The 13,294-nt window shown below is 49.8% G+C and overlaps 1 protein-coding gene across 1 annotated transcript in view; it reads right to left on the bottom strand.

Moving 5' to 3' along the window:
- natd1 (protein NATD1) overlaps positions 1 to 13,294 on the bottom strand; it is a 41,413-nt gene that overhangs the window by 3,940 nt on the left and 24,179 nt on the right. The window contains exon 2 of the mRNA XM_070900014.1: positions 8,867 to 8,985. Within this exon, the coding sequence (XP_070756115.1) occupies positions 8,867 to 8,985 (119 nt within the window). The remainder of the gene's footprint in view (positions 1 to 8,866; positions 8,986 to 13,294) is intronic.

Below are 13,294 nucleotides of genomic sequence, written 5' to 3'. Positions count from 1 at the left end.
AGAGGTTTGTGAATCTTTGGAATTCTCTGCCCCAGAGAGCTGTGGATGCTGAATCGTTGAGTATATTCAAGGCTGAGATTGGCTTTTGGACTCCACGGGAATCAAGGGATATGGAGATCAGACAGGAAAATGGAGTTGAGGTTGAAGATCAGCCGTGATCTTACTGGATGGCGGAACAGGCTCGAGGGGCCGTATGGTCCACTCCTGCTCCTATTTCTTACGTTCTTGTACATGAGCCAAGGCCATGAGTGGCGGTGGGCCATTGGATGATACAGGGCATCGCAGTGGCCGAGCCCAATCCTGGCTTCATCCGCCATCTTCACATTGCACCACAGGGTTATTGGGTCATGACCAGGAGCAGGAACCCTGGCTGAACCTCCCCTCTTTAACCCAGTGACACTGTAAGGACCCCAACCGAGGTCAGCTAACTTGGCCATTGTGGTTTGCCTTTCTGTCCCTATGCTTCAGAGAACGTGAGTCGAGGGGGAAATTGAACCCGGGGCCGTCCTAGTTTCTGTGACGCAGTTCCACGTTGGCCGATGACGCATCATTTTGGACAAGCTATTTTGGAAGGAGCTCAGCGATTGTTACTTGTCTGATGATAGATTTCATACACGCAAGCCTTCTTCGAGATCAGCATCCGTTTGTGCTACTTATGAGGAGGTCGGACGATAACAGTGTAACTATGGTGAGCCTGGTGATTAATGTGTTGTTCGGTACCACATAGGGAGGTGCATTTACTGACTGAGGCACCAAGCTACCAACATTTCAGCTTGAAAAAAACCAACAGTACAAGGGTTAGTAGCAGGTGAAACCATCGCTACATAACTCCGCTAATTAAACTATGTGGGGTGGGGAATTGATTTTTATAAAAACGAAATCCAGTTTACCATTCTCAGCACCAACTTCATTTATACAGCGCCTTGAATGTAGTAAAACGTCCCAAGGTACTTCACAGGGACAAAGATTTGACACCGAGTCACACAAGGAGATATTTGGGCAGATGACCAAAAGTTTGGTCAAAGAGGTAGGTTTAAAGGAACATCTTAAAGGAGGAAAGAGAGGTAGAGAGGTTTAGGGAGGGAGTTCCAGAGCTTAGGGCCTCCATTTTAAGTGCCCACTGGACACACACGCTTGATGTTGGCCAAGCAGATCTCGCGTTCCATTCAACACTATTTCTTAATTTAACAAAAGAAAAATCCTAGCTCTTGATAAACATACATTTATCGCATATTTGGCAGAGACACGGATGAGAAGAGGGAGTGAGGGAAATGATTGAAGTCCATGTTTAACCCAACACCCATTTAAAGACAGGACGTATCCAACAACAAGGTTGGCGGGGGGATGGGGTAGGGGAATGGTTAGTTTCTATTGGCTTACATCAGCCCAAGCAGATTTGCTTCACAGTTTAATCAGCTGTGGCTCAGTGGGCAGCACTCTCGCCTCTGAGTCAGAAGGTTGTGGGTTCAAGTCCCACTCCAGCTTGGCATCAAAATCCAGGCTGACACTCCCAGTGCAGTGCTGAGGGAGTGCTGCACTGTTGGAGGTACCGTCTTTCAAATGAGACGTTAAACCGAGGCCCCGTCTGCCCCTTCATGTGGACATAAAAGATCCCATGGAATTATTTTGAAGAAGAACAGGGGTGTTCTCTCGTGTCCCGGCCAATATTTATCCCTCAACCAACATCACTAAAAACAGATGATCTGGTCATTATCACGTTGTTGTTTATGGGACAAATTGGCTGCTGTGTTTCCCACATTACAACAGTGACTTCGGAAGTATTTCACTGGCTACAACACGCTTTGGGACATGGAGGGTCGTTAAAGGTGCTATAGAAATGCAAGTTCTTTCTTTCATTCTTTAAGATGTTCTTTTAGAAAAATAAATTAAAGCTTCCCCCATGCCAATATTACACGGCGAGTTGTTGCAATTTGGAACGCACTGCCTGAAAGGGCGGTGGGAGCAGATTCAACAGCAACCTTCAAAAGGGAATTGGATAAATACTTCAAGGGAAAAATTTGCAGGGTAAAGAGCAGGGAGGAGTGGGACTAATTGGATCGCTCTTTCAGAGAGATGGCACAGGCACAAAGGGCCGAATGGCCTCCTTCTGTGCTGTGTGATTCAATGAAATAGATGAAAGTGTTTGACACCTGGGAGTCCCTGGCCAAAGACCGCCCAAAGTGGAGGAAGTGCATCCGGGAGGGCGCTGAGCACCTCATCGCCGAGAGCATGCAGAAACCAAGTGCAGGCAGTGGAAGGAGCGTGCGGCAAACCAGTCCCACCCTCCCTTTCCTTCAACCACTGTCTGTTCCACCTGTGACAGGGACTGCGGTTCTCGTATTGGACTGTTCAGCCACCTAAGAACTCATTTTTAGAGTGGAAGCAAGTCTTCCTCGATTCTGAGGGACTGCCTATGATCTGACACAGTATCGCCCCTTTAAGGAAGTTAGTCCAAAGACCGAGTAGGCAGCTTGTCCGCCCATAACTAAGAGCCACAGATCATTTTCCTCAACCGCCTCTCTGTCACTGTCTCTCTCTCTCTCTCTCACACACACACACAAAACCGTTGTTCTGGTTAATAAATGGCATTTATTTCATAAAGCAGGTTTCTGGCTCGCTGCCATCACACCAGCCCACGTGACTCACGCCTGCCTGCTGTATGCAGCCCAGCCCGGATCGCCACTGGTGTGGGTTTTTTTTTTGCAAAACCTTCCAAGGAATTCAAACGAGTGTGCGACAAATAAGCTCCGAGATTCAGCCGGGTTTCCCGAGCCGGGTTCCACCCGGCGAGGGCTTCACAGAGTTCTTTTGTTTTTGGACTTTTACCCGCTCTTTCCAAACCATTCCTGAATGTTTCCCCTTGTGCATTGGTCCGCCAAGAATTCCTTTTTCTCGTTACCACCAATTCACCTCGTTTTAATTCGAGATGTGTTACCCCATTGGGGTGGGGAGTGGAGGGGGGCAGGGGGGAGTGGGGGGTCAGAGTGGGGAGTGGAGGGGGGGGGAGTGGGGGGTCGGAGTGGGGAGTGGGGGGTCGGAGTGGGGAGTGGGGGATCGGAGTGGGGAGTGGAGGGGGGGGTGGGGGGGTCAGAGTGGGGAGTGGGGAGTGGAGGGGGGGGAGTGGGGGGTCAGAGTGGGGAGTGGAGGGGGGGAGTGGGAGGTCAGAGTGGGGAGTGGAGGGGGGGGAGTGGGGGGTCAGAGTGGGGAGTGGAGGGGGGGAGTGGGGGGTCAGAGTGGGGAGTGGAGGGGGGGGAGTGGGGAGTGGAGGGGGGGAGTGGGGGGTCAGAGTGGGGAGTGGAGGGGGGGAGTGGGAGGTCAGAGTGGGGAGTGGGGGGTCGGAGTGGGGAGTGGGGCGGGGGGGGAGTGGGGGGTCAGAGTGGGGAGTGGAGGGGGGGAGTGGGGGGTCGGAGTGGGGAGTGGGGGGGGGGGAGTGGGAGGTCAGAGTGGGGAGTGGAGGGGGGGAGTGGGGGGTCAGAGTGGGGAGTGGAGGGGGGGAGTGGGGGGTCGGAGTGGGGAGTGGGGGATCGGAGTGGGGAGTGGAGGGGGGGGGGAGTGGGGGGGTCAGACTGGGGAGTGGAGGGGGGGGAGTGGGGGGTGGAGGGGGGGAGTGGGGGGTCAGAGTGGGGAGTGGAGGGGGGGAGTGGGAGGTCAGAGTGGGGAGTGGGGGGTCGGAGTGGGGAGTGGGGCGGGGGGGAGTGGGGGGTCAGAGTGGGGAGTGGAGGGGGGGAGTGGGGGGGTCGGAGTGGGGAGTGGAGGGGGGGAGTGGGGAGTGGAGGGGGGGGAGTGGGGGGTCAGAGTGGGGAGTGGAGGGGGGGAGTGGGAGGTCAGAGTGGGGAGTGGGGGGTCGGAGTGGGGAGTTGGGCGGGGGGGGGGAGTGGAATGGGGGTTGGGGGGGGCCGGGGGGGGGAGGTACTCATATTCCAGTGCTCTGAAAACAGCTAGGGAGTGGGTCAATGACTATAACAACAACTTGTATTTATATAGCACCTTTAATGTAGTGCAACGTCCCAAGGTGCTTCACACTGACTACATGAGGAGATATTAGGACAGGTGACCAAAAGCATGGTCAAAGAGGTAGTTTAAGGAGCGTCTTAAAATGAGGTAGAGAGAGGCAGAGAGGTTTAGGGGGGGAATTTCAGAGCTCAGGGCCCACATATCTGAAGGCACGGCCGCCAATGGTGGGGCGATGGAAGGGGTGGAAGGGGTTGTGTGGGGTGGGGGGGGGAGTGAATGCACAGAAGGATGCACAGTGTTTCAGTGCAGTCTTTCAGGTGGCTCATTAAACCTGTTTGCCCGCACAGGCGAATGTAGAAGAATTTGTGGCACTATTTGAAGACGGGTGGGGCAACTCTTGTGCTGTGCTTGCCAACATTCCTCCCCCAAGCACTGCCACCGACAAGATTCACTGGTCATCCATCTTATTTGCTGTGTGTGGGACCATGCTGTGCGCAGTTACCTGCCGTGTCGGCCTACTTTGCCATCGCACTTCCAGAGTAATTTATTGATTGTGAAGCGCTGCAAGATGTGCTAACAAGGTGCAGGCAGATTCCTCCCAGACAATATTTATCCCTCAATCAACATCACTAAAAAAAATACTGATGATTTGGTCATTATCACATTGCTGTTTGTGGGAGCTTGCTGTGTGCAAATTGGCTGCCATGTTTCCCACATTACAACAGTGACTACATTTCAAGAAGCTGTGAAGTGCTTTGGGATTGAACTGAACTTGCCTAAATTGATGCCAATACGGTTTCCACCTTTTGTGAAGTTCAAAACTAAACAGGGATAGGGACAGAGAGAAGGGTCGGAGTTGGGGCTCGGCGGGGGCAGAGTCGGGGTTTGGGGGCTGAGTCGGGGCTCGGGGGCAGAGTCGGGGCTCGGGGGCTGAGTCGGGGCTCGGGGGCGGAGTCGGGGCTCAGGAGGGTCGGAGTTCCGAGCTTTACTTCGAAGGAAGATGAATCACAAAACCCTTATAAAATTACTAATGAATGTCCTGCCACACAAGACAGGAGTTTGCATTTTAGAGAAGCCCTCCAAAAACCAGACTCCTTGGTCCAAACCCAGACAAATGGCAACTCTATTTTTCACCCACCCGAAACAAAGTGGAGGGCAAAAGGGGAATAAAACAGGATCTGGGCGGCAAAGCGGATCGCCCACTCGCCTGTGGTGGAGAGCTCGGGCACGGTGTCATACTGGCTCTGTAGATGAGGAGAGGGGTGAATGGAGCAGCAAAGAGCTGCAATGTGGGGGGGTCGATTATCTAGGTGAATGGACAAGGCTCGTAGAGCAGGACAGCAATAGGAAACAACAGGAGAGGAAAGAAAGGACTTGGATTTATATAGCGCCTTTCACGACCACCGGACGTCTCAAAACGCTTTACAGCCAATGAAGTACTTTTTGGAGTGTAGTCACTGTTGTAATGTGGTAATGTGGGAGATAAATTAATATCCAGATAATACCACACTTGATTTGAAAAACTTGTCTATTTTAGGAAGAAAACAAGCGTAGGATCCACATTATTGAGGCCCTGGAGAAGGAACGAATTAGAGAGAGACTTGCAGTTATAGAGTGTCCTTCATAACCTCAGGACATCTTAACACACTTTACTTTTGGAGTGTAGTCACTGTTGTAATGTAGGAAACACGGCAGCCAATTTGTGCACAGCAAGCTCCCACAAACAGCAATGGAATAAATAACCAGATCATCGGTTATAGGTGTTGGTTGAGGGACAAATATTGGCCAGGACACTGAGATAACTCCCTTGCTCTTCTTCGAATAGTACCCTGGTATTTTTCACATCCACCTGAGAGAGCAGACGGGGCCTCAGTTTAAGATCCAAATGACGGTACCTCCGACAGTGCAACGCTCCCTCGGCACTACACTGGAGTGTCAGCCCAGATTATATGCTCAAGTCTCTGGAGTGGGACTCGAACCCACAACTTTCTGACTCAGAGGTGAGAGTGCTACCCACTGAGTCATGGCTGACATACAGCAGGGAGTAGAGAAGGAGACTGGTAACGTGTCCATTTCCAAATCCTAATGTGTCGTGTTCAATGGCATCTCTGTAAATATCACTCCTCCCCCAAACAATTATTACAAGATTAATTGATTTTCCCCGCAATGTCTTCCCTGTGAGTGGCTACCCCTGCTAATAATGCAGCCTTCATGGCTTTGTGTAAATGGCCCCTTTGATTGAGGCCTGTTCGTCTATCCCAAGGCATGAGCATTAATATATGCAATTATTCAGTCGGCTATGGTAACAGGAACTCCAGTGACCCGGCACACTGATAGGATTTTAACTGGGCTGGGAATGAATCTGATAGCAGGATGGAGACAGGCATTTTAAAGGGGGATGGTCATCTTGGTAAAGTGGCATTCAAGGCAAAAAAGATACTGGCATTTGCTGGAACTGTAACATAATGGTTATGTCACTGGAACAGTCATCCAGAAGCCTGGACAAATACTCCAGAGTCGAGAGTTCAAATCCCACCACGGCAGTTAATTGAATATAAATTTGGAATTAAAAAGCCAGTGTCAGTAAAGGTGAACGTGAAACTACCAGATTGTCGGGAAAAACCCAACTGGTTCACGAAGGGAAGGAAATCTGCCGTCCTTACCCGGTCTGGCCTGTATGTGACTCCAGACCCACAGCAATGTGATTGACTCTGAAATGGCCCAGCGAGACACTCAGTTGTAACAAACCGTTACGATAAAGTCAGCGCTGTGGGAGTACCTTCACCGCACGGACTGCAGCGGTTCAACAAGGTGGCTTACCACCACCTCACAGGGCAATTAGGGATGGGCAATAAATGCCCGCCTTGCCAGAGACACCCACATCCCGTGAACGATTAAATCATTTATCGAGCGCCTTCCGTGACCTCAAGACTCCCCAAAGCGCTTTACAGCCAATGAAGTGTAGTCACTGTGGTAATGTAGGGAAACGCAAAACAGGCAAATTGCGCACAGCAAGCTCCCACAAACAGCGATGAGATAATGACCATATAATCAGTTTTAGTGATGTTGATTGAGGGATAAATATTGGCCAGGAGTAGAAATCCCAGCCGAGATTCCCCTTCTCAACTAAATGAGGCTGCATGATGTGTCGACAAACTTCCTGGTTTGAGGAAAACTCCCTTTCAGAGAAATAGGGGTTCATGACGTGATTGCAACAGAACAAAGTTTATGCCTTGGGCTGACTGCTCAGGCAGTGAGGTAAGTTTTCATGGAACTATTTCAGCTCCTCTGACAGCCGATGCACAACACCCTCCTACAGATGTTTTGCTTTAAGCCATGTGCTGCAGAAAATCCTCACACGGGAACAAGGGTTGCCCCAGCAACCACGCTGCCACCAATCAACAGGAGTTGCCTCAACTAGCCAATTACAACGGTCACCACAGTCACGACACCGAGAACGGAACCAATGGTTTTTGCCCTACTACTCTGAGAATAGGTCACCTTTTTCTCAGACACCTCCATCAGCTGCTTTTGCTTCACCTCATTTCTCCTCCGTTCCCCAGTGATCTAACTTGGGGATAAATGCTTTCTCCTTTTGTTTGGGATGGGATCCAGTCGTTGAGGGAAGGGGTGGATGGGTCAGGTTTGCCGCTCCTTCCGCTGCCTGCGCTTGTTTTCTGCATGCTCTCGGTGACGAGACTCGAGGTGCTCAGCGCCCTCCCGGATGCGCTTCCTCCACTCAGGGCGGTCTTTGGCCAGGGACTCCCAGGTGTCGGTGGGCACGTTGCACTTTATCAGGGAGGCTTTGAGGGTGTCCCTGTAACGTTTGCTCTGCCCGCCTTTGGCCCGTTTGCCGTGAAGGAGTTCCGAGTAGAGCGCTTGCTTTGGGAGTCTCGTGTCTGGCATTCGGACAATGTGGCCTGCCCAGCGGAGCTGACCAAGTGTGGTCAGTGCTTCAATGCTGGGGATGTTGACCTGGTTGAGGACACTAACGTTGGTGTGTCTGTGCTCCCAGGGGATTTATAGGATCTTGCGGAGACATCGTTGGTGGTATTTCTCCAGCAACTCCCCTATTCTTTCCCCATGGCCCTGCAAATGTTTCCTTTTGATGTATTTATCCAATTCCATTTTTGAAAATTACTATTGAATCTGCTCCCACCGCCCTGTCAGGCAGCGTGTTCCAGATCACAACAACTTGTTGCGTAACCACTCATTTCCTCTCTAGTTCTTTTGCCAATTATCTTAAATCTGTGTCCACTGGTCACTGCCACCCCTGCCAGTGGAAAAACTTTCTCCCTGTTGACTCTTTATCAAAACGCTTAATAATTTTCAGCACCTCTATCAAATCTCCTCTGAGCTTTCACTGCTCCGAGGAGAGAGAACAAGCCCAGCTTTCTCCAGTCTATCCGCGTAACTGCGATCCCTCAGCTTCTCGCAAATCTCTTCAGTACCCTCTCCAAAGGCTTTGTGTCCTTCCTAAAGTGTGGTGCCCAGAATTAGGCGCAATACTTCAGTGCAGGCCATAACAGTTATTCATAATGTTTTAGCATAACTACCTTGCTTTTGTAATCATTATCTCTATTTGTACAGTCAGTCCATTTCTGCTTTTTTTTTTAAAAACAGCTTTATCAGTGCCCAGCCACCCTGAGAGATTTGCATAAGCGTTCCTATTGCATCAAGCGTGTAAAGCCACAAACCCAAGTCTCGGTTACGTCGCTGCCAGTCTGCCGGTGTACGTCATACCTTATGTAACATAGAGCTCCATCTAGTGGACTACTGCTCCATCTAGTGGACTATTGTGGTAATGCTGCAAATATAATAAAAGGCATCAGGTGACAAGGTCACCCGATGAGTTCCTGCAGAGCCATCTTGTGCGCAGTGTGTTTGTGATGTGGTAAAGAATATGTCGCACCTTAGCCATAAGTTTTGCTATTCCTCTTCCTCTGTAGGCATCGGGGACCTCTGTGTGCTGCAGATCGATTGTCTTCTTTCCCACGTACTCGTACAAGAGCACTGCCCGCTCGTGGGAACCTTAAAAAGGGAGGAAACATTGGAAAATGATCAGCGCTGTCAGTCGATCGTTGCCCCTTGTGCTATTGGGCGTAAATCTGCACTTACATAAGAAATAGGAGCAGGAGTTGCCCATTTACCCCATCGAGCCTGCTCCACCATTCAATAAGATCATGGCTGATCTGATCATGGACTCAGCTCCACTTCCCTGCCTGCTCCCCATAACCCTTTATTCACTTATTGCACAAAAATCTGTCTATCTCCGCCTTAAATATATTCAATGACCCAGCTTCCACAGCTCTCTGGGGCAGAGAATTCCACAGATTTACGACCCTCTGAGAGAAGAAATTTCTCCTCATCTCAGTTCTAAATGGGCGACCCCTTATTCAGAAATGATGCCCCGTAGTTCTAGATACCCCCCACAAGAGGAAACATCCTCTCTGCATTTAGCATGGATAGAGAATTGTCTGGCGAACAGAAAGCAGAGAGTCGGGATAAATGGGTCCTTTTCAGGTTGGAAATCGGTGGTTAGTGGTGTGCCACAGGGATTGGTGCTGGGACCACAACTGTTTACAATATACATAGATGACCTGGAAGAGGGGACAGAGTGTAGTGTAACAAAATTTGCAGGTGACACAAAGATTAGTGGGAAAGCGGGTTGTGTAGAGGACACAGAAAGGCTGCAAAGAGATTTAGATAAGTTAAGCGAATGGGCTAAGGTTTGGCAGATGGAATACAATGTCGGAAAGTGTGAGGTCCTCCAGCTTGGGAAAAAAAACAGTAAAAGGGAATATTATTTGAATGGGGAGAAATCCCAACATGCTGCGGTGCAGAGGGACCTGGGGGTCCTTGTGCATGAATCCCAAAAAGTTAGTTTGCAGGTGCAGCAGGTAATCAGGAAGGCGAATGGAATGTTGGCCTTCATTGCGAGAGGGATGGAGTACAAAAGCAGGGAGGTCCTTCTGCAACTGTATAGTGTATTGGTGAGGCCGCACCTGGAGTACTGCGTGCAGTTTTGGTCACCTTACTTAAGGAAGGATATACTAGCTTTGGAGGGGGTACAGAGACGATTCACGAGGCTGATTCCGAAGATGAGGGGGTTACCTTATGATGATAGATTGAGTAGACTGGGTCTTTATTCGTTGGAGTTCAGAATGATGAGGGGGGATCTTATAGAAACATTTAAAATAATGAAAGGGATAGACAAGATAGAGGCAGAGAGGTTGTTTCCACTGGTTGGGGAGACTAGAACTAGGGGGCACAACCTCAAAATACGGGGGAGCCAATTTAAAACCGAGTTGAGAAGGAATTTCTTCTCCCAGAGGGTTGTGAATCTGTGGAATTCTCTACCCAAGGAAGCAGTTGAGGCTAGCTCATTGAATGTATTCAAATCACAGATAGATAGATTTTTAACCAACAAGGGAATTAAGGGTTATGGGGAGCGGGCGGGTAAGTGGAGCTGAGTCCACGGCCAGGTCAGCCATGATCTTGTTGAATGGCGGAGCAGGCTCGAGGGGCTAGATGGCCTACTCCTGTTCCTAATTCTTATGTTCTTATGTAGAAGAAATTTCTCCTCATCTCAGTTCTAAATGGGCGACCCCTTATTCAGAAACAATGCCCCATAGTTCTAGATTCCCCCCACAAGGGGAAACACCCTCTCTGCATCTACCCTGTCCAGCCCCCTCAGAATCTTAGTACAGTTCAATTAATTTTACACCAATATGCTTCTCATGCTCTACTCTCAATCGACCGTCTCAAACTGCTCCCAACACCTGTGCCAGAGCTGGAATGACCAGTTCTCCAGTTATGCAGACACAGCCTAGGTTTGGAGAAACAGCAACCCACCATTGTGCCTCTGGCTGTTTTTCCACAGTTCAAGTGGACACAGTGCAATCATTTTAGTTAAAATATTCATTCACAGGATGTGGGCATCGCTGGCAAGGCCAGCATTTATTGCTCATTCCTCATTGCCCTTGAGAAGGTGGTGGTGAGCCGCTTTCTTGAACCGCTGCAGTGCGTGTGGGGAAGGTGTTCCCACAGTGCTGTCTGGGAGGCAGTTCCAGGATTTTCACCCGGCGAGAAAAAGACTTGCATTTATACAGTGACTTTCATGGCCTTAGGACCTCCTAAATTGCTTTACAGGTAATGAAGGAGTTTTGAAGTGTAGTCACTGTTGTAATGTAGGAAACATTGAGATAAATATCCAGGTCCGGATGGTGTGTGACTTGGAGGGGAACGTGGAGGTGGTGGTGTTCCCATGCACCTGCTGCCCTTGTCCTTCTTGGTGGTAGAGGTTGTGGGTTTGGGAGGGGCTGCTGAAGAATACATATTTGCTGAAATCCTACTTACAACACTGATACATTACAACACTTCAAACTCCATTGCTTGTAAAGCGCTTTCGGACGTCCCATGGTCAAGAAAGGCGCTATATAAATGCAAGTTCTTAATTTCTTTATTATTTCAATTCTTCCCAACCACATCCCCCAATTATGTAATTTACTCCACCCAGCAATTTACCCCGATAACATTACTGCAGAAACTAAAATATTTGTGAGGGCGAGTTCTAGTTCACTGTCAATGCCGGTTGTTCAGTGGAGTCCTTTTCAAACAATTAAATTAGTACTACAGGTTATAATTGCCACGGAAATGGAATTTTATTTTATTTGTTCCCGGGATGTGGGCTTCTCTGGCGAGGCCAGCATTTATCGCCTATCCCTAATTGCCCTCGAGAAAGTGGAGGTGAGCCGCCTTCTTGAACCGCTGCAGTCTGTGTGGTGAAGTTTCTCCCACAGTGCTTTGAGGGAGAGTGTTCCGGATTTTGACCCAGCAACGATGAAGGAACGGCCGATATATTTCCTTAGTCAGGATGGTGTGTGACTTGGAGGGGAACTTGGAGGCATGCACCTGCTGCCCTTGTCCTTCTCAGTAGTAGAGGTCACGGGTTTTGGAGGTGCTGCCAAAGAAGCCTTGGCGAGTTGCTGCAGTTCATCTTAGTGTTGTATGTGCTTGTGTCAGCCATGGCTCAATGGGCAGTACACTCGCCTTTGAGTCAGAAAGTTGTGGGTTCAAGTCCCACTCTAGGAACTTGAGCACAAAAAAATCTAGGCTGACACTCCCCAGTGCAGTGCTGAGGGAGTGCTGCACTGTCGGGGGTGCCGTCTTTCGGATGAGATGTTAAACCGAGGCCCCATCTGCTTTCTCAAGTCGATGTAAAAGATCCCATGCCACTATTTTGAAGAAGAGCAAGGGAGTTATCCCCACTGTCCTGGCCAATTTTAATCCCTCAATCGACATAACAAAAAAAACAGATTATGTGGTCATTATCACATTGCTGGGAGCTTGCTGTGCGCAAATTGGCTGCCACATTACAACAGTGACTATACTCCAAAAGTACTTCATTGGCTGTAAAGCGCTTTGAGGCGTCCGGTAGTCGTGAAAGGCGCTATATAAATGCAAGTCTTCTTTCTTTCTAAATGCCCGATTTAAACATGGTGGGATCTGTACCATGCGAGAGTGCAGAGAGGACCGGCAACCCTCTGTGGAGGCTGGGGAGAGGGAAGGAACGGGGGTAGCTAATGTCAAGTTGCCCTTTGTAGACCTGCTGAGGGTACAGCTTCCCTTTTCTAGCCTTCCAGTAGCACTCGAGCTCTGTAAACATCTGCTTTACAATCTATTCTTTAGTCCCTGTGGAAGAAATCCAAACATGTGGTAAACCTCAGATTCCACTTGTGTGTAAAACTTCTGACAGTCTCAACGTTTCGGAAATCAATCTTCCCCTTCATCATGGTCAAGCTGGACAAAAACAATCTGCCTATTTTTAGGAACGCTTCGGACTGGTGCTGCTGCATTGTGGGCAAGAGGCTTGGGTCAGTTTATATTTGCACACACGCACAGGATAGCAAGTCAGAAAATAAACTAACCACTAAAACAAGCTGTCGAGGGCTGCCCTAGTGCGTAAATAAACCAGGGATCTGGTGACTCAACCGTGCAGATTAGCAAGGTCCTATCTGATCTCCAGTCAGTGTTGACTTCGCTGGCTGGTGGCAGAGGTGAGGCTGCTGCAATCTGCCTCAGAGCCTCTCGGGGTGTGGGGGGAGGGGGAGAAATGAGCTAGGGTTTGCACCCCACCCGTGATTCATACCCAAAGACCCTGCAGGAAAGTCCACCTGTGCTCTGTGGGCAGCACTCTCTCTCTCGCCTCTGAGTCAGATGGCTGTGGGTTCAAGTTCCACTCCAGAGACTTGAGCACATAAATCTAGACTGACACCCCCCCCCCCAGTGCAGTGCTGAGGGAGTGCTGCACTGTCGGAGGTGCCGCCTTTCGGAGGAG

The sequence above is a fragment of the Pristiophorus japonicus genome, chromosome 15 (genome assembly GCF_044704955.1).
Source record: "Pristiophorus japonicus isolate sPriJap1 chromosome 15, sPriJap1.hap1, whole genome shotgun sequence".
Classification (NCBI taxonomy): Eukaryota; Metazoa; Chordata; class Chondrichthyes; family Pristiophoridae; genus Pristiophorus; species Pristiophorus japonicus.
Note: the sequence above shows the minus strand (reverse complement) of the source record. Positions and strands in the feature narration are given on the sequence as shown.